Genomic DNA, 24,815 nt, shown 5'->3' on the forward strand with positions numbered 1-24,815 from the left:
GTATGTCAGAGCCAGAGACCCATGTATTTGCTCTTGTAACTTAACAGTCTTGTTTTTCGGTTCCTTTTCAGAGAGTGGGACAGAGAGCTGGCAACTTCAAAGAAAAAACCCAAACTTATTAATGCTCTTCGACGATGCTTTTTCTGGAAATTTATGTTCTATGGAATAATGTTATATTTAGGGGTAAGATTTGTGCTTCTCTTCAGCAGACTTTCAGTGTTCCATAAATAGGTCTAAGTCTTTGGGATTACTAAATTAATACAGAATCCTGTGAATAGCTACAGATTTTGCTCTTTCTATTGCTTTTGAAGATGATAAATACAGAGAGATACTCAGGGACCTTCATAAAAAAATATTTTCTGATAATGTCTTAATATCTTTTAAACATACATATTAATAATTTTGAAATGTACATAGTGCTAGGTGCTGGCATATGCTTCTTCAAGTACGGGTAGAGCAACCGAAGTTTTGTATCACTGCTGAACTGAACTAATTATTTTCTCATCTTATGGTTTCTAAGTTGTTTCTAAAGAATTTTCTACCCTTACCTTAAAATAAATGACAGTGCAATTTCACATGATTCAGTCAATTTTATCAAAGTGACTGTCATTCAGCTTCATAGTTAAATGCTTTATTTAGATTTATGTATGCAGTAAAGAAGTTGTCTTCATTAGTGGTAACAATTCTGCATAAATAGCCATGTGAAATATGCTTGGATCTTGGTGCTGTTAGTGCTCCAATGTATATGATCAGGAATTTGATGTGAAGGTCTGAACTGATTATGTTTATCACCTTTCCAACATTTTAGTTAGGATTACCCTGACTTACCAAATGCACCTGTTTGACAATCCTATCACTGGGGTTAGGAGCTGTGAAAATAGTTTATTATTACTCGTGTCTCACTAGGTGTGTTGGATAGTCAGAGTGTAAATCTGAAAAATACTGTTAAACAATATGTGCGTTAAATATCTGTGTTATTTTCAAGTGTCTGCAGTTTAATAGTAAAAGTGAGATATTACGTTCCATGCTTCTCTGTTCAAAATGCTTTGGTATCAGAAACTGCAGCTATAATAGCCCAAATGGTCTGAAGTGGTCAGATGTGCTCAGATAGTCAGTGTTTTCAGATGTTAGATGGATCTTTAAGCCAGATTTTTATTTTTGGAAGGCTGATACAGAAAGGAACTAATTCCACTGGCATTACTGTTGAATATTGTCTAGTCTCCCTATGACTAGAATGTCCCTAGAATGACTCCTCTCCCTGATAGAAAAGGCAGAGTAGTGTGAAGAGTTGCCATCATGCCTATGAACTTGCTGCTGACTCCTTGTAGAAGGAAAATTTCAAGCTAGGTAGATCTTCTAGTAGGTAGACGAAGAAAGGTCATAATCTGCTCTGTGGTAGCCATGCAAGATATATGCTAAGTGAATCCACACCAACACTTATACCCTCAATTTTTAATAATTCTGTATAAAACACTTGAAACATAAATAAGAATATCCTGAAAACTAAAACACAAGTCCTTAACTACATGCAGACCTTTTAAGGGTGAAAATTTTTAATGCACCAGGCAGTGTTTCAGGCCAAAGAGCGTTTTTCAGGTTAAGCATTGAATTTGGAGCCTGACTTCGGATAGTTTTATGCTGGAATGGTTCCACTCCAATAAAGTTCCATGGAGTCCCTCCTGTTTACACAGCTGTATGAAAAACAGGCTGATCTTGCAGTTTACAAAATAGGTAAATTTATTTAGAGTCCTGCGATGAAAGTCCTGTAAAATATTCCTAAGTGTGTTAATTTGAACTGCTAATGATGTGAATGTTCTCGTTTAGATCGCTGTTGATTGATTTTGATAAATTATAGTTGACTACAATTTCACTTCAGATTGAATTTTGCCTCAAGAATTATGGAAAACCTGACTGCTTTTTTCTCTTGTAACACCATGTTCAGGGGAAATAAGCATCAGTAATAGAATCAGCAAGTCACAAAGTAAAATGGTCTACAGAAAAAAGAAGAAATTCTCTAAAGAAAATGGAAATTGCTTCCCTTAAAATGCATCATTCACAGTCTTTTCACTCTATGAAAAATGTAGGACATGCTTCAGTCTGTCATGGTGCTTCATGGCAAAATAAAAACCCCTCAACCTATAGGCCTTAATATTTTGCAATCATATTTAGACTGTCCCCCAGGTGTAGCTCATAAAGAACAACTCTGAAATTTCTCAGCACCAAGGCTTGGTTTGAAAAATAAAACCTAGAGTGAAAAAGTTCTTTGTATTTTATCTTTTTGCTTCTTTCTTTCTTTGTGGATAGATACACATTCTGCGTGTACAGAAATTCTGATTCAAAATAGGGGAAATAAAGAAATTAGCTCCCAAGCCAGCTCTGTTCTCTCGCAGTTTAAGTTTCTCCAGCTTGCTGGACTCCTCTCACTAGTGAAGACCCGCAGGTCTCTTCTCACTGCCGTTCGCCTCAGTCTGCGGTCACTGCTGCTGCAGAGCTGGTTTGAAGCGATGTGCTGTGCTTGCCTTCTTCATGCAGAAGGGCTGCACGAGCAGAAGGGAGAGGAGATGATGGTTATGGTGCTGTCTGTGCTCACTCTGGAGGGCTTTTCTGCATCAAACCCTGGGCTACCTTCTAGGTGTTTTAAGTGTTGTGCAGGGCTGGCAGGAGGCAACGTGGCTAGAGTGGAAGTTGATGAGTGAATTAATTGTTTGTCCAGGTAGGGCAGTCAGCAAGAGGCTCTGTCCTAGATGGCTGTTTAAGGGGCTGCATAATAACCCTTCTCTCTATACTCTTTCACCTTGTTTGGCAACTCTTCTCTGGGATGAGACCCCTTCTTTGTGGACTTCTACCCAATTCTGTCTTTTATGTGCTCCTGACATCTAATTACTGCCTTTAATATTCTAACCTTTCTTCTCACCAAGCCAGCAACTTCTTATTATGTCAGATTTGTATTTTTAAAAAAAACCCAAAACAACAGTTCTACAAATTTAGCCTACCATATACTATAATAGGTGTTCCTGCAGAACCTGCCAGCCAGAACTTTTACAGTAATGCATTCCTGTTAAAAGCTCAGCAGTATCTGAGGGCTTTTGCAGGCAGTTTTGAGGGTAATTTCCTTGCCCAGAATAAAGGCAAGTGGAGTATGTGTGGGCATAAATGTGTGGGATTGTGCAATGTTGATTTCTCTGTGTGGACTTCTTTAACGGAGTGTAATTTTAGACCAGGTGAGGACTGCAGGATTTTTGAGTCATATTCTTTGAGGTTTGTTTGTTTGTTTGGGTGTTTGTTGTTTGTTTGTTTGGTTTTTTTTCCATTTCTTTAAGAAATCACAGCTGTGCAATTCAGCACATAGGAAACAAAATCTGCACCTTTCACAATGAACATGGAAAGATTAAATCTTAGTTTAAATTAGTGATTCCATTATCATTAGTCTTCATTTTATTGAAAGCTTCAAGAGGAAAAACTTGCTTCTAAAGTTGCTGGTGTTCTTTTCAGGCCCTGCGCACGGAAATTAATGGGAGCTTTGCCATTAATTTGAATGGGGACAGGATGTTGTGCCGTATTGGCATAGGTGTAACCAAGTTGTGTGTTCTTTTGAACTTCACTTTCCTTTCAGCTCTTCTCTTGTCTAATCCCTGAGCTGTTTTCATGGCACCTTTCTTGGACTGTTGTTTAAACTCTGCTGACATCCCTGCTGTTTGTGTAGTTGTTGTTGCAACTGGCATCACAGCTTTGCTCTCATTAGATCTAGTATTTTTTCCATCTCCCCCTTTGCCCTCACGCGCCGTAGGTAATGATGTTATTGCAGGATGGACACTTGTGCTCTGGCCCCCTAGAGCACTACGACTCTTCCTCATAAATCGTGTTGTGTTAGGCACGTTGAGTTACTGCACTTAATGTATCCGTTCCCCTGCTGTTCAAAGCAGCTTCCACGCTTCACCTCATCAGCAGACATGTCTTACAATTTAAAGAACAGGTGGTATGGCAGTGAAACAAAAATCTTGCTTTTTAGCAACATACTGGCTAACAATTTGGGTACTTTGCTGTGGGGATCAGTTTGATTCTACTTACATTTTTCTCTTATATTCATCCCCATTAAATGTATATTTCTACTCAGGCACAGCAGCTGCTAATATTAACTTAGAAATGGTTTTGGTATCATATCCCAAAGGACCCTAATGAGGATTTCCTGAAGCTCTCACATATAGGTCATGGGTGTGAGTGAGGAGGCAGGGAGGGACATGAAAGTCCCGAAGCACTTCTTGGGCACATGCCAAAACAGAGATGTGCATTATTGTATTCAAATACAGAGTGATTGAGCATATGGGGGATACACGTAATGTAAAAGTTATCCTTGCGTAAGAATAGCCATACCAGGTCAGGTTAGCCCATCCTGTGTCATACTCTTATTTTTCAGATCTTTGCTTTTTAATTAAAGTTTCTGTAAGGAGGGCATTTCTGAGTTTCTTAATGGCCTATGATGAATGCAGAGGGAAGAGCAAGGACAGGAGAAGGAAAAACACGACTCTTGAAAACTGATTTTTCTGTCGGGTGCACACATCTCATTCCTTTTTTTAGGCAGGTCATTCTGATCAGTTTATTTATCCATATTTATATCAGTGGGTAATTTTGAGGTTACAAGAAAATTGAAAAACAGGTAGTTCTGCTTTGATTTGTATGTAGACTAGATAATAGTATCTTTGGTACATAAACTGATAAATCTGCACTGTAAACCAGTAGATTTTTACGCCCCATGAGATAGCAAATGATTTGGCTCATTGCCAGCCATTATTCTATCCTTAGTCTGTAAATCACCTTTTTTCCCAGCAAGCTAGGCATGTATGCAATACCTTTATAGTCACAACAAACACAGCAGCAAAGCATGGCATTTTCACTGGAATAAGAGTAAATACATAAAAAAAATAATCCTATTTTCAGCATATATATAAAACCTTATCTTGGAATCTCTTAGCATGAGAGCACCACGTTGTCCTTGAGAGGTGACTGTTTTGTATTTTGTGAGTTTTGGGGAGTTTTGGTTTGCCACTTTGGGATGCATATGGTCTAAGCACAGCTGCCTTGGATCACGTGTGTTTTAATAAACACTCCTCCCTTTGCCTAGTAATAACATTGAAGTCTTTGTCAAAGCTGGCTCCAGGTTTACAGCACTTGTGTTGGGGCAGAGTGGTGTTTAATGTGGGAAATGTAGTGTGTAGCACAGGTATGCTATTTGAGATGTAAAATTTCATATCTTCTGTGGAAAGAAGTGAATGATGAATATCAGCTCCACCAACAGTGACATTCAGAAAGGGTTACAGTACAGGTTGTGGAAGTACTTAGGCTCGTGTATAAGAGACCAAAAGGAACCTAAAGGAGAAGGGAAAAATTAAAGGGGATTTTCCCAATCTATTTAACACTGTAAAACATTAATTACAGCTGTACTTCACTAGTTCACTTCTCTCTGAGGCACTGTATGGTGGTCTGTGTGGTTTTCAGCTGGAAGGCAGTACTAATAACATTTTGGCAGAATTTAACACATCTGTACAAAAAAGTATTCGATAGTTTTTTGTTGTTTTTTAAGTATCAGATTATTTCTGCAGAGACATAGCAGAAGGAAGGATAAGGAGACATGCATAAAAGTTCTAAGCACTAGGTATTTTTACGCTGAATATAACAATGAAACAAGGGAGCACACACATACTTCATACCCCTCAGGAGCCCGTGCAGAAGATGAAGCAAACTGCAGCACACTGATTTTTTGCAGCTCTTCAGGAAGGACTGGGGAAGGAAAGAGGAGGCAAGAGAAGGAGATGGACAAGAATGAGGTTATAGGAGTGAAAGTATGAGAATGATGGGGCCATGAAGGGAAATGGAAGGCAATGGTGAGATAACGCTAGTGAGGTTTAATTACAACAGAAAAGGAGGCTAAAGACAAATGTAATAGCAGGCTGAGGTAAAGTCAGGGCTATAGCAGGTCATTTGGATGCCTTGCAGTTTAGCAGTTTGATACTGCCACTTTTTCATCTCCTGCTCTGGTTCTCTACCATGTTGCTCATCTTGGAATGAGAAGTGCTGGGGCTGCCAATGCAGGAGGCACTGGTTTCTCTCTGGGACTTTTATTAAACTTGCTTCCCCTACTATTTAGGCCCTCTCATCCTGCTTTTGTTACAACCGTGGGTGTGATGTCTAGAACTGTTGAGTAGGATGATCCAAATTGTTTATATTTTTATTCTGTTGCTATTTCCATTTACTTTGTTTTACCTATATCCTCGCTGTGTTTTTCTGTTGATGTTCACTTCAGGAGCTGTGAGTCTTCCTGTGTCCTGTAGGTCCAGTAAAGTGCAGTGAGAACTGTTCCCTAGGGGCCAAAACAGAGATCTGGCCTGATAAGCTGGATTCAGTCATATGACGTTGCTAATCTATTACAACTCTGAAAAGTAAATGTTGGAAGCTGATCTCATTTGTCACTTTTGTAGAAAGTTATCAAACTAAATTTACAAACTAGATTTGCTTTGATGGAGTTGCTGGAGTATCACAGGTTAGGACAGCAATAAGTTGTCTGTTCTCCTGGGCAATTATTGCAACTTTCTGTGGTTTGTGCAACAAACAGACCTCACTTCCTTTTTTAAGATATAAAGCTGTAAATCTCAGTTGGAAGGACTTGAGTTCAAATTTTAAAAATTCAAATGTTAACCGTTTTGAAAAAATGAACAAACTACTGACCAAAATTATTTTACTTGTTTCCGTCTGCAGGAAGTCACCAAATCTGTGCAGCCCCTTCTGTTGGGAAGAATAATAGCTTCCTATGATCCGGACAACTCCGACGAAAGATCCATAGCCTATTACTTGGGCATTGGCTTGTGCCTTCTCTTCCTTGTGAGAACACTACTCCTACACCCTGCTATATTTGGTCTTCATCATATAGGAATGCAAATGAGGATAGCTATGTTTAGCTTGATTTATAAGAAGGTAATTGTTTCATGTACACTCAAAGCCAAACCTCTGTCTGTAGCCTACGTAACTTTTAGGCCAGTTCGTTGAAAGATTGATAGTTTTGTTAGTCAAGGTACACAAAGCACACAAAAGAATAATGTGCCTAACATCTCTGACAGCTCTCCATTTCCTAAGTCCAAAGAATTAAATACTTATCTACAGCTGCTTTGCCTGAAGTCAGCCTCTGTGTGAGTTCAGACTTGCTTGATATGTGGTGAGGTGCCTTAATTGTTCTACCACTGTGCTCCTGTTATGCATGTGTATTGCAAAGGAAGAATAACATGTGCTGGTGGCCAAAGAATATTTTCAAAAGAGGATTAGAGAAGAAGATTTAAACAATAAATATAACATAGAAGGGAATGAGTTTGAATGATACTGTGTGAGATCTCAGATACTGATGCATTGCATGTTCACAAATCCAAAGATTTAAAAAGGTATTTAGTTTTACCCATACCAAAAGCAGCTAATTTAAACGAACATGTTAGTTACTCTAGTATAAAGCTCACTGTGAAAACATCTTTCAAAAATATTTGCCAAGATAGGCACAGTAGGAGTTTTTTGAGGATGCACAGCAGCACACAGCATGCATGCTTAATTAAGATTTGCATTTGCATATATATCTATATACATAAAATATTCAACAGAAAGCAAGGACTGAGTCGATAAGTCAATATTTGTAAAGCAATTTAGTGGCTATATTAAATTCAAGTAACATAAATAACAAGTTTAATGAGACTGTAGCATAAGCAGATAAGTGAATTGTTATTTATACTACTGTACCATTGCTTATTATTTTTATCTGTATTTATTATTTTTGGGGGATGGGTTACATAGCCATTTTTCTATGGTTTTGTTTTCTTTTACAGATTTTAAAACTGTCAAGCAGAGTTCTAGATAAAATAAGTACTGGCCAATTGGTCAGTCTTCTTTCCAACAATCTGAACAAATTTGATGAGGTATGTCATCCGTTACTTAATCTACTTGATGATCCATCAAATACAAATGCAATACTTAAAGCTGTTCACGACAAATAATAAGGAAGGAAGGAGCATAAATGGCAAACTGCACTGAGTGCTCATTGTAGATAGAAAATGAATCACTACCTTAAGAAAATGTGTTGGCATGTGGTCATGGAAATGCTCATTCTGATACTTACGACATCCTTTATCTCCTATGCTGATTAGTAGAGGAAACATAAAAACCAAATATACCATAAAAACATGCTTGTTCTACACTCCAGTGAAAACCTGCCAGGGAACCTCTGGGTTACGCAGTTGGTTTCACAGAGGTCAGAACTTGCTGCTTCAGTCTTTCCATACTATTTTGGTGTTTTTTTTTCCCTGACCATTGTATCTTTTTACTGAGGTGATCCAGTCTGTTCCTGCTGTTGAACAAGTGATGTTGTTCAGCATCCTGTTACTGCTATTACCCACTCTGCTAAAAGTGATTAAGTGTTGACATAAGACCTTATTAAGAGTCATTCCCAACACATCCATGTTAGCACTTTCAAAGTCTCCTGTAAAACTTTTGTTAAAGATGCAGAGGTAAATCCCTGCTAATGGCTTTGGGGACTGAAAACTCTATGACCTTCTGTTCAGCCTGTATGCTTAATTGGCCCATTGGTAGGATGAGGTTTGCTTCCTGTGGAAGAAGCAAGATCAGAGAGACGTAGGCACACGGCTGGAACTGCAGGGTGTATTTCCTTTAAGCACTGTTTTACTATATAGAGCAGTATCAGCTAGCGCTGAACAAGCTAGGACAAGTGACCTATCATTGCTGCAGTGTAGCTGCTGTATCACAGACCCCTGTGCAGCCTTATCACAGCATTCAGTCCAAAATCTCCCCAACGTGAAGGAATGTGGCTGAAGTAGGCAGCAATCTGTTTTTAATTAGCTGTGCTCACGCAACAGTCATCTCTTCACCAAAGTAATATATTCCTCCTATAACAGATTAAATCACTCTCAGTACACTTTTCTGTGTATTTTTCTCATCTTGCAGTGGTTGAAAAAGCCAGCATTCATGGAAAATTCTGTTTACTTTTACAAAGCTGGGATTTTTCCTCATGCATGTACATAGCAAAGAGACAATTGCAGACTGAACTTTGCCTTACAAAAAATGAAAGTTTAGGTGTGGAATGTATATGTATTCCTGCACTGTCATCATAATTAACACCCAGTATGCAATGTGCTCAGGATCACAAATCCTCCTTTATAAACTTGTTCTACTACTGGAAATACTGGTACCATTCTTCATTACATTTTTCAAAGTGTCAGTTTAATGACGACTTCTTTTTCATGTAGTTTTCAGAGCATATCTGTAACTTGTATTATTATTTTTTTCTGCTTCCACAGGGTCTTGCCCTGGCTCATTTTGTATGGATTGCACCTTTACAGGTGGCACTGCTGATGGGACTGCTCTGGGATATGTTAGAAGCTTCTGCATTTTCTGGACTTGCTTTTCTAATAGTCCTGGCCTTTTTCCAAGCCTGGCTGGGACAAATGATGATGAAATACAGGTGATGAGACTTTTAAAATATTTCAATATACTTTCCTGAAACACATTGGTTTAACAAGTTTATACCACTTAAGAGTCTCTAGTTATGACATTATTACAAAAGAGTAGTCCAAAGAGTGTTGGCTGTGTTGGTGAAGTCACGGACAAGCCTTTACTTATTTAGCGGCAGCTGTCTAAACTTAAAATGAATGGTTTAAAGGGCAGTAAATAGTGCTAATGCTTTGTAGAATTAAAACTCCTTGTTTTAAAATAAGTGAGTTGATTTATTCTTTTTAGAGCTTGTATCTTTTCCTTGCTAAAACAATTACTAGATTTCTAATAATTTCTTTCACATTCTTCCTAATATTGCTGTTAAAATAAACATTTTAAGTGTAGGCATATAGGGAAAGTGGTTTTGTAAGATATATAATGGGATACAAACTAACTATACAGGAAGGAAAAGATGAAGATTGACCTGTTGCTTTTTTACTTTGTAGGAATAAGAGGGCAGGAAAGATCAATGAGAGACTTGTCATCACCTCAGAAATAATTGAAAATATACAGTCGGTTAAAGCCTATTGTTGGGAAGATGCAATGGAAAAAATGATTGAAAGCATCCGTGAGTAAGTGTTCTCATTTGTTAGTCAAAATTTTTATATGCTCAGAAAGAAAATATTAGGTGGCTAAGAACACCATCTGTGGTCTTGTTAGTTAAGTAAAGCACACAAATATTAATCCTTCATAGAGTAACTGTGCATTCCCACACTGCAGCTTGGTTTTTTCCCCATTTTGTCAAGTTCACTCTGGAGGTGATTTTTATTTTTTTTTTAATTTGCTTCCTCATTTGTTGTTATGATACTTCACTCATTAGTTTGCGCAGGTAAAACAATTGTGGCATCTGTGTTTGTTTCTGGCCAACCCTATCCTGATCTTACAATAAAAAGCTCTTTTGTGATGATTACATAAGGTTTTATAGACTTTCCTATTCTGCGATGAAGGAAACAGTATGAGTCCTCTGAAGCTATTTTCTGAGAAATGCAATAAAGCTGGTTTTAAATGTTACATGCAATCTCTGAAAGGATTAAAGTAGTGCAGCTTCATGTATTCATCCTGCACATTTGCCTTAATGTTTATGGTCTGTAGATAGCCTTGAGTAATGCTTATCTCTTCAACTAGTATCAAGATTGAACTGGAACTACCAAGACCTGAAGTAGAAAGGAGATAAAAGAGCTAACCTAGTTAGCTGAGAGCTATGAGGAGGAGGTCTTTATTACCAACAGGGGGTCAGTCCTAAGGGAAGGAAGGAGAAGTGATATATTGATTGGTGGGTGGTGCTGCACTAAAGCTGTCCCATGTGTTTGTTTAGTCCTTTACAGAGAACTAAAATTCTGTGCCAGGTGTGTGATTGGGAAAATAAAAGAAATATAAGTGTCATATTATCATGTAAATAAAAGAGATGAAACTATATTATTACACAAACATCTTGTTCAGCTGCTTTGTGAAAGACAATTCAGAGAAAGACCTGAATTCCTTACCTTAAGAGATTATTCCTTACCTTTAGAATAAGGAAGATAGGGAAATTTGCAGTGATTTACTATAAATGATCAGAGAAAAATCAGTCTGAATCCAGGTCATGAATTCCAGCTCAAGGATGGAGGCAGGTTAGGATTCCCCTTGTGTCAATAGCCACATGAATTGCTTTTAGAAAATTTGAGACCACATGTTGTAAGCAAATCCTGTTGACATGAATTAAATAAATTGTAATTCACAAAATGGTCACAGAAACCTGGAAAAAGGACTGTCATTTTATGATCTCTGTTTTCTAAAATAATTTATAGTGAATTTTGTGATGCTGGAATTCAATCTTTGTTACATTTTTAAAAGACAAGAATGCTAACAATACTACAAAATCAAAGTATCTCTCTTCTACTTCTCTGCACCAAAATACAATATTTTTTTTGAGTGATCCAGGAGGTCACTTGGTGAAGATATCACCAGAGCAGGTCAACCTTAGGAATGTCAGTTTCAGTTGAATTTTGCTTGCTGAAATCAGCTCTGCAGGGCCCCCCAGTCAGTTGGCTTAAGCTGGTAGGAAACGAGACAGTGTGTGTGAAGCCATGCCTGTATTTTAGCAACAGTGTGTTACAACTCAGTTGTTATCAAACTGCTTCTGCATGCTGACATTTTCTGATGCAACCCAGTTTAATCAACTCTAATGAACTAGATAGACCAGTGCCCTTTACTCTGGTAGACTTGAGCTGCCAGGGCTGGCCATCCTGAAGGTGTAACATTGCTGCACGCAGACTCCCCTGGGGAATTGTGACACTTCAGGGGGACCAATGTGATCTGTCTCCTGTGTGCCCTTTTAAGTCTGTACTGATAATAACTGTTTGTAACAGGTGTCTGAACAAACATACCTGCACTCCTATAGGCTATGCAATGTATTCAGAGAAGTGAAAAACCACACCACCAAACTGGTCCCCTGAACCATAGCATAGCGCTGCAGAGAGTGAAGTCCAAGGCTGGAAGTCTCTATACTTTGTCAGGGGAAGATACGTCTTTATATAAAACAAAGAATCTCAAGCTTGTGTATTTGTACTGATTCTTGTAGCATCACTTCAAAAACAGGCATATGCTGGTCTACACCCTACACATGCACAAGGCTCATAGTGTCTCTTATATCTCTCTCAAGTGCCCATATTGTGTCAGCAGGGTCTGTCCCAAATGAGTGCTTCATTTACAGAGCTCTCAAGCCTGTATCACAGACAGAGCCACCTCTGGAAAACTTTTGCTTGTGGCTGGTACTTGGGAGCATACTGAAAAGGGTTAGTAGTACTTTGATTCTCCCTCTTCGGAGTAGCAGCTGTGTGATTCAGCACTGGGGAGCTTTATGATAGTTTTCACCCAGTCATTTGTGTGGTACTGGACAATTACCAGGCCCCAAAATCTCTGTTAACCCTATTCAGTGCTGCCATCCACAGTCTCGTAGAAGCTCTGGAGGGACCTCAGGGCAGTGGCTACTACTATGGTGGTGACCTGCATGCCTTGGCTACTTTCTTCAGGCCTCTAGTGAAATACAGACTTAACAAGAAGTGCTAGGCACCCTGCTCCAAAACTCAGATTTTCTGTCAGGATCTTCCAAGAACACTTTGGCTGACAAAAGTTGGTAAGATGCTGGATGTGTACAGATGTCTCGTGCATGCGGTGTGGAGCTGAAAGGGGGTTCCATACAGGTCTAAAATCCTGGATGGACTTTTCATGCAGACACTGGCTTAATATCAGCAGACACATAAAGATTACGGTGCGCAGCCTTGTAATGCCAGGTATTACTATCACCAGCATGACTGTGAACTTCTGCACAGTATCCCAGTCCTTAGAGCACTCGCCCAGTGAATGGGTGCCTTGGGGGTCTAGCTCAATCTCTAGCCCCAGTTAATTGCTCTTGCAGCAGAGGTGCCGATGTTCAGGCAAAGCTGAGATGCAGGGCACCTGGGGAATGTGAACAGCGTCAAAACGAGAACAGTCAGCAGAAAGCTTCAGCACTGTGAGTTAGAGCTATCAAGTCAGAAAATGAATTACACTCCCTGGATTGTTTCTCTTTTTATGTGAAAGCTTGCTGTAAGATACATAGACATTGTGAAAGCAGCTAAGAGTAATCACCAGTTGCATTCCTGACGGCACAGCAGTCAGTAAGCTACTCTCTAGATTGAGCTTCTATGGAGAAAGGGAGGTGGAGAGCAGACTCCCTGCCTTCCACCTCTTCAAGCTGAGGTTAACCGACACCCTACTTCATGGGTGAAGCTGTTAGTAGGGTGCTCTGCAACTGTGGATTTGTCTTGGGGTTTTTTTTATGGCCATGTATAGCAAATCTGACGTTTCCAAGTGTCTTATTTCTAGGGCAGTTTCTATTTCTAGGTCACCTAGATGACCAGGTGAATATGGGTTGACACTTCTGGGAGTATATCACATACCACAGCATTAGATGCTTAAAGATGGTTGTACCAGGAATTTTGTGGTTTACAAGGTATCTAAATCATGACATAGAGTATTATTATTATTTTGTCTGACATCTCTGAACATAGGTGACAAAATTTGACTCCAATTATTTTTGAAGTCCAAAAATTGTTTGCAATAATGCTTTTCAACTGCAATGCTAGAAAGTAAGAAGGATCAATGAGCCTCTGAGTTAATTGTTTACCAACAGTGCCATCCAAAAAGTTTGTAATATGTAAACTGTGGAATCATATACTAATTATTTGTATTTATTTTTTTAACAGAACTGAACTGAAGCTTACCCGAAAAGCTGCTTATGTGAGATATTTCAACAGCTCAGCCTTCTTCTTTTCAGGCTTTTTTGTTGTGTTTTTAGCTGTGCTTCCGTATGCTCTGATTAAAGGCATTATTCTCCGAAAAATATTTACCACCATTTCCTTCTGCATTGTTCTTCGAATGACAGTGACCAGGCAGTTTCCTGGGTCCGTACAGACCTGGTATGACTCTGTTGGGGCAATAAACAAAATACAGGTAGGGTGCATACACTAAAACCTTCTCAAGTATGTAAACTAATTCTTTATAGCATGTTATCTTGTCAGTTGATCAACAAGGGTGCACAGCATTTATGCAGACTTTCTGAATATGCTATATGTCGCTCTGACTACACACCATGAAATTCATTATAAATCTTGATATTGTTATAGGGTTCCCCAGGCAGCATAACCCCAGGAGTCTTATGCTACCTGCACGCTGCTTTTTCTTAAACAGTGGCATTTAATTATTTCTTCTCCTTGCAGAGTAAGGGACTTAATAAAAATATATGAGTTATAGTGTTTAAGAGATTTTTCCTTCAGAAAAGGAAGTACAAAATTTGTACAGTTTTCTATAACATGGCTTCCAGTAGTTGCAGTCACAGATCTTCTGTTTTCCTAGCTATTAGTGGCAAGAACAGCAGGAGACTGTGCATCTTATGCAAATGTGCACCTCATTCATTATGAGTAGTAAACATAATTAAGGTACCAGTCAAATAATTATGACCTGCCTTACCTACTGAGATCAATTGCTCGTATACCAGCATGAGAAGCTTATCTGCAGAGTTAAATCAGGGTGAGTTCTCATTAACTCTGTTTTATCTGCTGGTCTGAAATCACAAAGTAATTATTTTTCTATTTTGGGGTGAAATCTTAGGCTTTTTTTTTTTACGTATTTATAGATGTTTTTTGATAAAACATTGGTTTTATTATTTTTAGTGTGATAAAAATACTTAATGTGGAACTTAAAGATCTTAATCAGAGATCTGAACCTTAATGTAGAATAAGAAGCAGGCATTGGATTTTTATGATTTTCAGCTGGGCAGAAAATTTGAGAAATCTAGCCATAAAACTTTCTATTTGACATTCAGAAGGCTGCCTTGTTGGGTCCTAATTTAGGCAGTCTTTGTGCTCGCAGATTCCCTAGGCATTTGTGGAGGTATCCTGTCTCTCCTGTGTTCTGGAAGAGTGTATGGGAAGAGAAGTGGCAAGCCTGGTTGTCATGCCATTGCCCTTACTTTGCCATACGCTTGTCTTTGTGTGTATTAGCTCTGTGGATGCTCCAGAATCCAAAAATCATCATCTCTTTGTGGCAGGTTTGGTGTAGACCCCATAGAATGCACAGAATCCCAGAACACCAATGCTCTTTGCTTGTCACAAGAAACAAACAAAAATAATAAACCACTCATACATTTCTCTGATTTAATTTCCTCATCAGTTTAGAGAGTTCACTGGACCAGATATGTTCACTGGGTTATTGTATTTCCCTTGTAGCTAGATCCATGTTTTCTAGACCATGAAGTGTTTCAGGGTCAGTCTGCTTTCTTTATCACTGCTCCAGCAACTCCACTGGATGACCCCACCACGTTTGTTATGTAAGCCTAGCTATCATTTCCTTTTTTTTTTTTTTTTTTTTTTTTCATAAACTGTGTGTGTTTGACCTTCCAGTTTTTTTGGTTCCTGCCCTTTCAACCATCTGCTTTATCACTTCACTTCTTTTACTTGGGAAATTTGCAAGTTTACTGTAGATGACTGATTTTCCACCATATCTGCTTAGTTTGTCCACTGTATTGCCCATGTAGACCTGCTTGTTTCCACATAGTTTAAGAAGGCAAAGATGGTACCTACAAACTGCATAACCTTAACAAAACAATAGAATAAACAAGTTATCTTTCTTACATTAGCATAGTCTTACTCTTTTTTCCTAATAGTATCCCAGAAGGTAACAAAAGTGTCACGTTGCTGACTTGTGTCATTTGAAATTACACTACTTCAGTGGCGCACTCGCCAGGATAATTATCTGCCTTTTTTTGTTTTGTTTTGTTGTTTTTTTTTTCAGGGAGACATGATTCTAACCCTTTTAAACGCTGGCAGTTTTGGAATAGGGAGGTAGCAGCATGTAGGTGCTTTGTTTCACTGTTAGCAGAGTGCAACCTTCCACATCCTACTTCAAACCCAAAAGTTTATCTGAAAAGGATTAAGGTTGAAGGGGTGATGCTGCCTGACACAAGTCCTGAAAGCAAAGGAAATGCCAAGTTTTGAAATTCTTTCTAAACTAGAACCAAATAACTTTAAGGTTATGTTTTCACTAGCAATGAAAGAATTGGTAGTTTCAAGAATATTTCTGCATCCAAAAGATGTTGTATAAGCTATATTTATGCCTCTCTCTAAGATGCTACAATACAATAGCACCATCAGAAATACTAGCTAGTGCTCAGTGTTGGCAAGTATGTACGGCTTCATGTGATATGGCAGTCATCTCTCACTGTTTCCTCTCATCTGCTTTCATGGTTTTTCTAGGATTTCTTGCTGAAAAAAGAATATAAAGCCCTGGAGTATAATCTAACAACCACTGGGGTTGAGCTGGACAAAGTAACAGCTTTTTGGGATGAGGTTAGTACTTTTACCCAAACTAAATTAAAACAGTGTGTGTCTTTTTAACCAATATTTGCCTTGGTGTTCTCTAAAAAGAGCAGTCTACACTCCTACATTTTAACTGGCTTCAGCTATCAACAGGCAAGGAATATATTGCAAGTAATTAATGCATGATATCGCATTGTCCATGGTTGAGAAACTTCGGGAGTGACCTTTTAATAAGTGTTAAGGCCCATAATAAGTAGTTAATTTTGATTTAAGCCAGCCTGAAAACAATCAAGCTGTGGCACGTGTAAACATTGGAATGTAATTCTGTAATAGGCAAATTTTGTTTGTGTCCACAAACTTAGAAACAAGTCCAATACATAAATTAAAAAATATATATGTTTAAGAACATAATAAATAATACACAGATAGGCAAAGTAACATCAGAAAAGTAAGTGTTTTCATAAATCCGTAGTATGATATACATACCTGCATATGCATGCTTTATTTATTTTTGATGTCCATACAAATTCACATCTGTGTATGTTGCAGGGAATTGGAGAGCTGTTTGTAAAAGCAAGCCAAGAAAACAACAGCAAAGCTCCTAGCACTGACAACAATCTCTTCTTCAGTAATTTTCCACTTCATGCCTCTCCTGTTCTTCAGGATATAAATTTCAAGATTGAAAAGGGACAGTTATTAGCTGTTTCTGGATCTACTGGAGCAGGCAAGGTATTTCTATTTCTGTTGTTTCAACAAAAGACCTAATAATTTTAAAGAACAATATTGTGATGTTATCTGTATTGTTACCTGCATTGTTGCTGTATTCTTGCTATACCGCGCTTGTTGTGAAAGTGATGGCTGCAGGAAGGAGTATGAATAAACTGTAAATGTCAATAAAATGGCCAATGGCTATTTGGAGTTCTAGTCTGTGGCCAATATGAGAGAGAGTTTGCTGGATACTTCTTGTACATACAAGGATACAGACTTAGTAAGGAAACAGCAATTTAAATGACAAAACTATTTTTCCGTAGGAAGTAAAGGAGATTTGCAGGAATAATGCAGGTTGAAACCTAAAGTTGATGCTTATTGTGAGAACCTCCCTGCTTTTAAAACAGTCAACTGGAGAACATAGTGTAGATATCCAGATGGCTCAATGTGGTTGAGAGCAGACCTTTTTTTTTTTTTTTTTTTTTTTTTTTCTCTCCTGCCTTGCTAACATTTTAAGGAAAAATTTGAATACAAGATGGAAAGTAACCTGACAAGCCTGACACTAATTAGCCAGCTAACTGAGATGTGTGCCCTGGCCATGTGGTATACCTGGTCACTTGTGCTACAGTTCCTGCAGTGCCTCACTCGGATGAGCTCCCCGAGTCCCATGTGAAAGCCTGGGGAGGTGCTGCTGAAACCGGTGGCTTTCTGAGAAAAGTTGTGGCTTAGATTAATCATTATTTTAGAATTCCAAAATCTTATCAGTACATTTAGTTTGCAGATAATGCATCCAATTAACCTCATTAATATAAAATGAGTTGAACTATGATATTGTTATTCACTTTGAACAGCAAGTAATTAGATGAGTCTTTCATCTTCACTGGTTTTTCTGAAGAGATGTGAAAGTCAAAACAAACATTGATTATGTGTTTGGCAACTTTTCCTGTTTAACAAATTATTGCTGAACATATTCTGATTTCTTTCACTTGCACAGGATAAAAATCTTTGGTTTGTTGGAGTCAATGGCAAAGGATCCATCTATTTAAATGTGATCAAGTCTTTGATATTATTTCTAGTAATGATACCAATAGGAAAGAGCAAGGGACTCAGGACATGAGGTTGTCCTCAAGCTGATATGTTGAGGTGCATGTTACTGTGATACTTCTGAATTAAACAGAATAGCTTTCCTATGTTGCCAATAATCTCAGGTGGCTATTGCTAAAGTTGATAATTGCAGTACAAAAATGTCAATTAGAAAGTGCTGAAGGACATATGTATATCTCCTTTATTCAGCTACTTAGGAAATAGAGGAGAATTCAGGTTACACTGAACAGTTTGTGTGAGTATATACACACTACACTTTTCAAGGCAAAAAAGATAAAAGGCTTATAATATTGTCGGAAAGATTTACATAACATAAGGTTTACACCACCCTCTCTCTCTCTCTCAAAAAAAAAAATTATTCTTCCCTTATACCCTTTTAATTTAAGGTTTCGTTCATGTTGCTTGAGTCTGTTACTATATATTCCAGGAATTGTCATGTATGTGAAACAGACAGTATACTTAATTTATCTGTATCAGAATGAAGCCTGACATCAGCTCTTTAATACTGCTTCGGTATTAGATAGGATTTGGTTTAGTTTGTTGTCTTTTTTTTTCCATTTATGCGGCACAAGATACAGTACTTTAATATCCAGTGTGCAAAACATACTAAGTGGCTGTCCTTTGCAAGATCAGAAACTTCTTACTCAGCATTTTGGAAAATTCAGATTCTGATATAATGGAAAGAATCCTGTGAGACTCCCCCCACATATTGTATAACTTGTCAAAGGATCTCTGGGCTTGACAGCATGAAACTGTGACTTAGACAGATTTTTAGATCTTTGACTGTTACGTCCCAGCTTTGTTGACTGTTTATTATTGATAAGAACACCACTGGAATGACTCCGTAACATATTTTTCCTTGTATTTCTCAATTCTATTCTTTGATCTAGTAGCCAGTGATGTGTGACAAGGTTACTACAAGCTACTGATTAACTTTGAAATTATAACATGTCAGTATTGAAATTGCAATCAATTCTTTTATGAAGGGAAATAGTAAATTTACTTAGGTCATGTATTCACGTAAGTGAGTTAACAGTTACAGAGGAAAATTCAGATCACTGAGTAGTTTGTGAGCAATTGTACATACATACACAAAGAAATTGCATTTTTCAAGGCAATACAGATAAAAGGCTTATAAACACTGGTGGAATTGTAAACATGAATTGTTTGTTCTTTGTACAACACAAAATAATCCCTGATGTTAAAAATCAAATAACATTCTCCATAAATACTAATACTTTATATGTCTTTATGTGTCTCACAGATACTCACACTTTTACTTTATAAAATTACTGGAAGTTTAAATAAAACTGCGTACTTTTGCAGCAGCATGCCTTTTTTACAAGATACCTTACAAAATTTGGATTGTTCATGGAATGAAGTTTCTCTCATTTCAGAGGCCTTTCAGAACCATATGTTTCATGAAAATCTCCACGAATTGCAGCTTGCGCTAGATCAGTACTTGCAGGGACAGTCTTTACAAGACAAATGTACCATTTAAGTGACTTTCACTTTGCTTAGCAAGCATTTCTTTTGGTTGTACAGATCTCTGATATATTAACCAAGAGTCAATGATTTTTCAGACTTCTCTTCTGATGTTGATAATGGGAGAATTGGAACCTTCGCAGGGTAAAGTTAAACACAGTGGAAGGATATCCTTTTCACCTCAAGTCTCCTGGATCATGCCTGGAACAATAAAAGAAAACATAATTTTTGGTGTATCCTATGATGAATACCGATACAAGAGCGTCATCAAAGCCTGCCAACTAGAAGAGGTCAGTCATGTAGGACTCTTTTAAGACCTGTGACCCAACCCAAGTGAAAAAAACCAAAGAAAAAGTCAAGGAGTACAGTTTTAAGTAAACAAGACATTTCTGAGATTCAAGCAACTCAGCCTGGCATCCCACTTTTGTGGAATTGCAAGTCAGCCTGTTGCCAGCTCCTTGAGACATAAGCTGACAGCGCTGGTTCTGGTAGTTGACATAATGGGAGCTAAGTAACCTGGCTCAGATATTCTAAGGTGTCTGCCTTCTCAGTCTTCATTCCTAGTTAGAAGCCTGGGTAAACATTTTAATGTTAAAGAAATTATGTAAAAACTATTGTTCCTACATATTTTCTTCACTTTTCTTCCCTGTAAAGAAGCTTTTCCTTACAGTCTTGGAAATTAACCTGTTTTTCTCCTTTCTTTTGCACTTCAAAAATGTCTCCAGGGATAATTAGAATTTTGTGCCAGAAACCTGAATTATTTAGAGGTAAATCTTGACTGAAGTTAGGTTTTTCTGTGTGCATGTTGAAAATTCTCACACTGGAAATGATTGCAGGATCGATCTTTGTGTGACATGTAGCCCACAATTAGTACAATGACGTGGAAATGTCCTTGTGTGTGTTTGATGTTGCCAGAGGGTAGTGCAGGTAAAGGTATCTTTTCACATTGCAAGATACAAACGGAGCCAGCATTTTAGACCTTTGCACCCTTACAGCGGTGCCTTAAGATCAGGCATTTTGTCTGTAACATGTAGATGAAAACAAAAAATATTTAACTGTGCTGAATAGAATCTGTCTTTAGGCCACACAGTGAAACATATTTTCGTTTAGCGCCAGTCAAGCAAGAAAACAATAGCCGGTCTGTTTAAAAATAAGACGAAGTTGCTGTGCTTTATCTCAGAGCAGGTTATAGTTAAGCGATAAAGTAATCTTTCCTTATATGTTTATGGCTATTTCAGCTTCTGTTTGGATTGTGGTTTACTGGAAATCTTCTCTGAAAGCGTCTGAAGACAGGAGCATTAACAGCTCCCGTGTCAGGCTTTCTGAAGAGAGCAGTCCTTAACCTCGGTTGTAAAAGTTGTAGTTAATGCCAAAGCTCCAAGAAACAACTGGCTTCAGCAGTTCAAAAATGCCCTTGCCCAAAGAGGCTTCCCAACCCAGACCCTAGAGCAGCAGGTGGTTAATGATGGCTCAGTGTCTCGGTGTTGGTGGGACAGCTTGGTGTCTCGGTGTTGGTGGGACAGCTTGGTGTCTCGGTGTTGGTGGGACAGCTTGGTGTCTCGGTGTTGGTGGGACAGCTTGGTGTCTCGGTGTTGGTGGGACAGCTTGGTGTCTCAGTGGTGGTGGGACGTCTCGGTGTCAGTGGGACAGCTCGTTGTTTTGGTGTTGGTGGGGAGGCCTGGTCTCTTGGTAGGCTGCAGCTCCTCTGTTCTTTAAACAGGCTCAATCAAGCTAGCTTTGATCTGTGTTGGCTCAGCTTTGTGCAGAATGGCATGCTTCACTTCCTAGCAGGGATCGAGTTTGGTACTTATAAGGATATTTTCTTTTGGACTGAATAAATAAATTGGGCTGGCCTGAAGAGAAGGTGGAATGATCTGGAAGGCAGCCAAATGACTTACCTTATTGCTGTTATTATGCTTTCTAGTCTCGTTAGCTTTTGCATTTTAGTTACTAAACAGGACTTAGTATGGCCGGTTGAAGGATGGATTTCAAATATTAATTCCCTGTTTATTCCCCAGTGTGACCTTTTAGGGGTTTATTATGACAAGGGTTAGTGTTTTGTTGGATTGGGGTTGTGTGTGTTCTCATTCTTCAGAAAGGAGAGGTGCCAGAGGGTTTTTGCCTGAGGCAGTTCACTTTGCCCCCTTCTCTTCAACTTTCCCAGGTGGTTATATAGTCCACCCGAATGCAGGGCTGTTGCTAAGTCTAGTTCTTATATGGGCTCTTCAAGGTGAACCAAGGATCAGTGATAAAAGGGTGTTTATTTCTTTATTGCACATATGCTGCAAGTCAGTTAGAAATAGCTCTTTCAGTGGCTAAGTGAGATTTACTTCCAAGCTCCATGCTCATAAAAACTTTCTTGGGAATACAAAGCCATCTTCTTTGACCCAGTGGGCAAATAGATGTGTGACTACTGCAAAAAGTAACAAACCTGCGAAATGCCCCATCTGCTTTGCCATCTCCACTGTCACCCTATAAAGGAAGCATACTGAAGATGTAGTCTGATTCCTAGATTTGATGTCTTCTATTCTTTGTCTTTGTTAGTGAAAAAAATTACTACAGATTACTCCATGTGGGTCATGTCATACCATCTACATAGCTGTGGGGCTTCCTGACACACGGTGAATAATAGCCTGTTCCTGTCTGTCAGCAGAACAGGACACTGAAGCTGGATGACATCATACAAGGTGCTCTGCACTTAGTTTTAGGTGTATGGAGATATGTAAATTAATTAAACAAGTGTAACTCAAATAATTTGGGGTGTATGATAATTTTTGGAAAAGTCGGTGCTACATTTTTCTGCCTGACTTTTTGGATGGGTACATAATTGATTTGCTAAGGAGTTACACAGCCTCTTTAGGGTTCCTAAGTACCTGAGATAAATTTATTTCAAAGTAATGATGAAAGATGGAAAGCACAAGTAAATATTTCACAGAGCTTTCCATATTTTCAGGTGTCCAAGAATAAAATTCTCACTGTGTAGGAAATCAGATCTTTATTTAGAGGTTAAAATGTGTTGTGTATTAGATTTTTATTCTGTAGAGCCCTGAAGAACAGCAAATCTGGTTATGTTAACTTTTACCTAAAAATACAGGTGGGCTTTGGTAGTTTTTGCTTGGATAGAAGAAGGATTTTTGATGTTTTTCTGAAAGATACTCTTGCAGTTTTACATTTGTTCTCTTTGTGTATGGAACCATGAAAAGTAATTGTCAATATTAAAAATTCATTAAAGAATAAACCATCTTTTTACAATGAACATTACTGGAAAGCAATGAAACTATGAGCAACAAAAGGAATTTTTAATTTCTTTTATGAGATTACATAAGTTTATAGCAATTTAGAACACTAAAATGGGCATTTTTTTAGTCCAAAGAGTTCAGGTAGCTACCTATTTTACTTCCTTGGCTTGTATACTTAGCTTAAGAAATTTCTGCCTTCGGTTTCTTATTCTTGTTGCCTTGCTGCAATTCACCTACCCTCCAGTTGTGCCAGTACATCTGTTCATGATGTCATACCATGAAACAGAAGATGAAGATTAAAAAAAAACAAATTATGATATGTTGGAGAACCGCATCCCTTGTAAATACTCTGTCAGGATAACTTGACAAAATCTGTGTAGTGCACAATACATTAGGATGCCAGCCTGTGCTTGGCTCAGTTAAGGTGTACATGTCTCTCAAGTGTCCTTTTTTCTCATGTATAACTAGTTGTCTTGCTCAGTGCCCATCACGTAGGTTTGTGACTGATGAATGGTCAGATGCAGTGAATCATGCCATACAGTAGATACTGTTTTGTGACTCCGTGCATGGGAAGTGTGTGTTTTAATAATGTTCCTTTGAATGTAGTCCTGCTTGATGGCACACATGTGGCAGCAGTATATAGGTTTCATTCATGGTCTTTTGTCCCCCCAGCTCTGCTCCATAGCTGCCTCTGGCATGTGGGGAATACCAAAGGCAACCCTGTACAAATGTATGAGAGATGAGTTGTTGAAAGCATCCACAATGAAAGACTCAGTGAGGGAGTTTTTTTAGGTCTAAGTACCACTGCTTGTCATAATTTCATGATGTCACTGTATAGACATATAATACTGAAGAAGCATGAGAAGGGTTCTCAAATGTGTCTCTGTGTGCATCATTAAAAGCATGCCTAAGGTACTTTTTAAACTTCTTTTTGTATAGCTTATATGTGTATTTCCATGGTAGTGTAGCCTGCTTTTTATGTGTAAAGTGATTCAGAATGTGATTATAATTATTACATTTCTTGATTAGATTTTTCCTTTTAAGGTAAGTAGGGCATCAGGAGAGGTAAAATTGTGTTTTACAATGTTGTTCTAAATACTGGAGTTTGGAAATGGGCAGAGGTTAAGAGAAGAGCGGTAGAAGGTGATAGAACAAAAGAAAGACTGCTTTGGAGATGAGATAAAGGGACCGTTATTAAGAGCTACCTTAGTGTTCTTGATATGCAACAGAAACAGCCTTACTGGCAAAAATTATTTCTGAAAGCCTAGCACAAACTGAATACGGTTGCAGTGAGATGTAAGTGGTACGCAGACATTGCCCTTATTCTTGTGTGATGCTGAACTCAAATGAATGCCAGTACATTTAAATTTGATGATACATTCTGTGAAACATCACAGTAAAAAAAAGTTTTACAAAAAAGGCATAGGAGGAAGGCTGCTTCTTCCTTCTCCACTGCTTTCTTCTTCTTTTTTCCTTTCCTCAAGAAATAGCAAATATTTTAGCAAGCAAGGAGGTGAGTACCTTATTTAACACGTTTTCTAAAATGAAGGTCCCAGTTAGCAAATAAGGAAGGTGAAGGCTTTCAACTTCTAGATCAAACCATTCCAGCACAGATCAGTAGTCCTTACCATTTGTCCTTTATTCAGAAGCCTTTTTAAAAATATTGTTTGAGTGAGTGTTGTGGTTTAACCCCAACTGGCAGCTAAGTACCACACAGCTGTTTGCTCACTCCCCACTGGTGGAACTGGGAAGAGAATCAGAAGAGTAAAAGTGAGAAAACTCGTGGGTTGAGATAAAGACAGCCTAAGAAGTAAAGCAAAAGCTGCGCTTACAAGCAAAGGAAAGCTAGGAATTCATTCACCACTTCCAGCTGGCAGGTGGGTGTGCAGCCATCTCCAGGACAGCAGGG

The 24,815-nt window shown here is 38.4% G+C and overlaps 1 protein-coding gene across 1 annotated transcript in view; it reads left to right on the forward strand.

The window, feature by feature from the left end:
- The window catches only part of CFTR (CF transmembrane conductance regulator), a 91,853-nt gene that overhangs the window by 13,264 nt on the left and 53,774 nt on the right, over window positions 1-24,815 (forward strand). The window contains exons 3-11 of the mRNA XM_055712242.1: window positions 72-183; window positions 6,751-6,966; window positions 7,857-7,946; window positions 9,342-9,505; window positions 9,981-10,106; window positions 13,761-14,007; window positions 16,308-16,400; window positions 16,920-17,099; window positions 19,766-19,957. Of these exons, the coding sequence (XP_055568217.1) occupies window positions 72-183; window positions 6,751-6,966; window positions 7,857-7,946; window positions 9,342-9,505; window positions 9,981-10,106; window positions 13,761-14,007; window positions 16,308-16,400; window positions 16,920-17,099; window positions 19,766-19,957 (1,420 nt within the window). The remainder of the gene's footprint in view (window positions 1-71; window positions 184-6,750; window positions 6,967-7,856; window positions 7,947-9,341; window positions 9,506-9,980; window positions 10,107-13,760; window positions 14,008-16,307; window positions 16,401-16,919; window positions 17,100-19,765; window positions 19,958-24,815) is intronic.

Source organism: Falco cherrug, chromosome 5 (assembly GCF_023634085.1).
Source record: "Falco cherrug isolate bFalChe1 chromosome 5, bFalChe1.pri, whole genome shotgun sequence".
NCBI lineage: Eukaryota > Metazoa > Chordata > Aves > Falconiformes > Falconidae > Falco > Falco cherrug.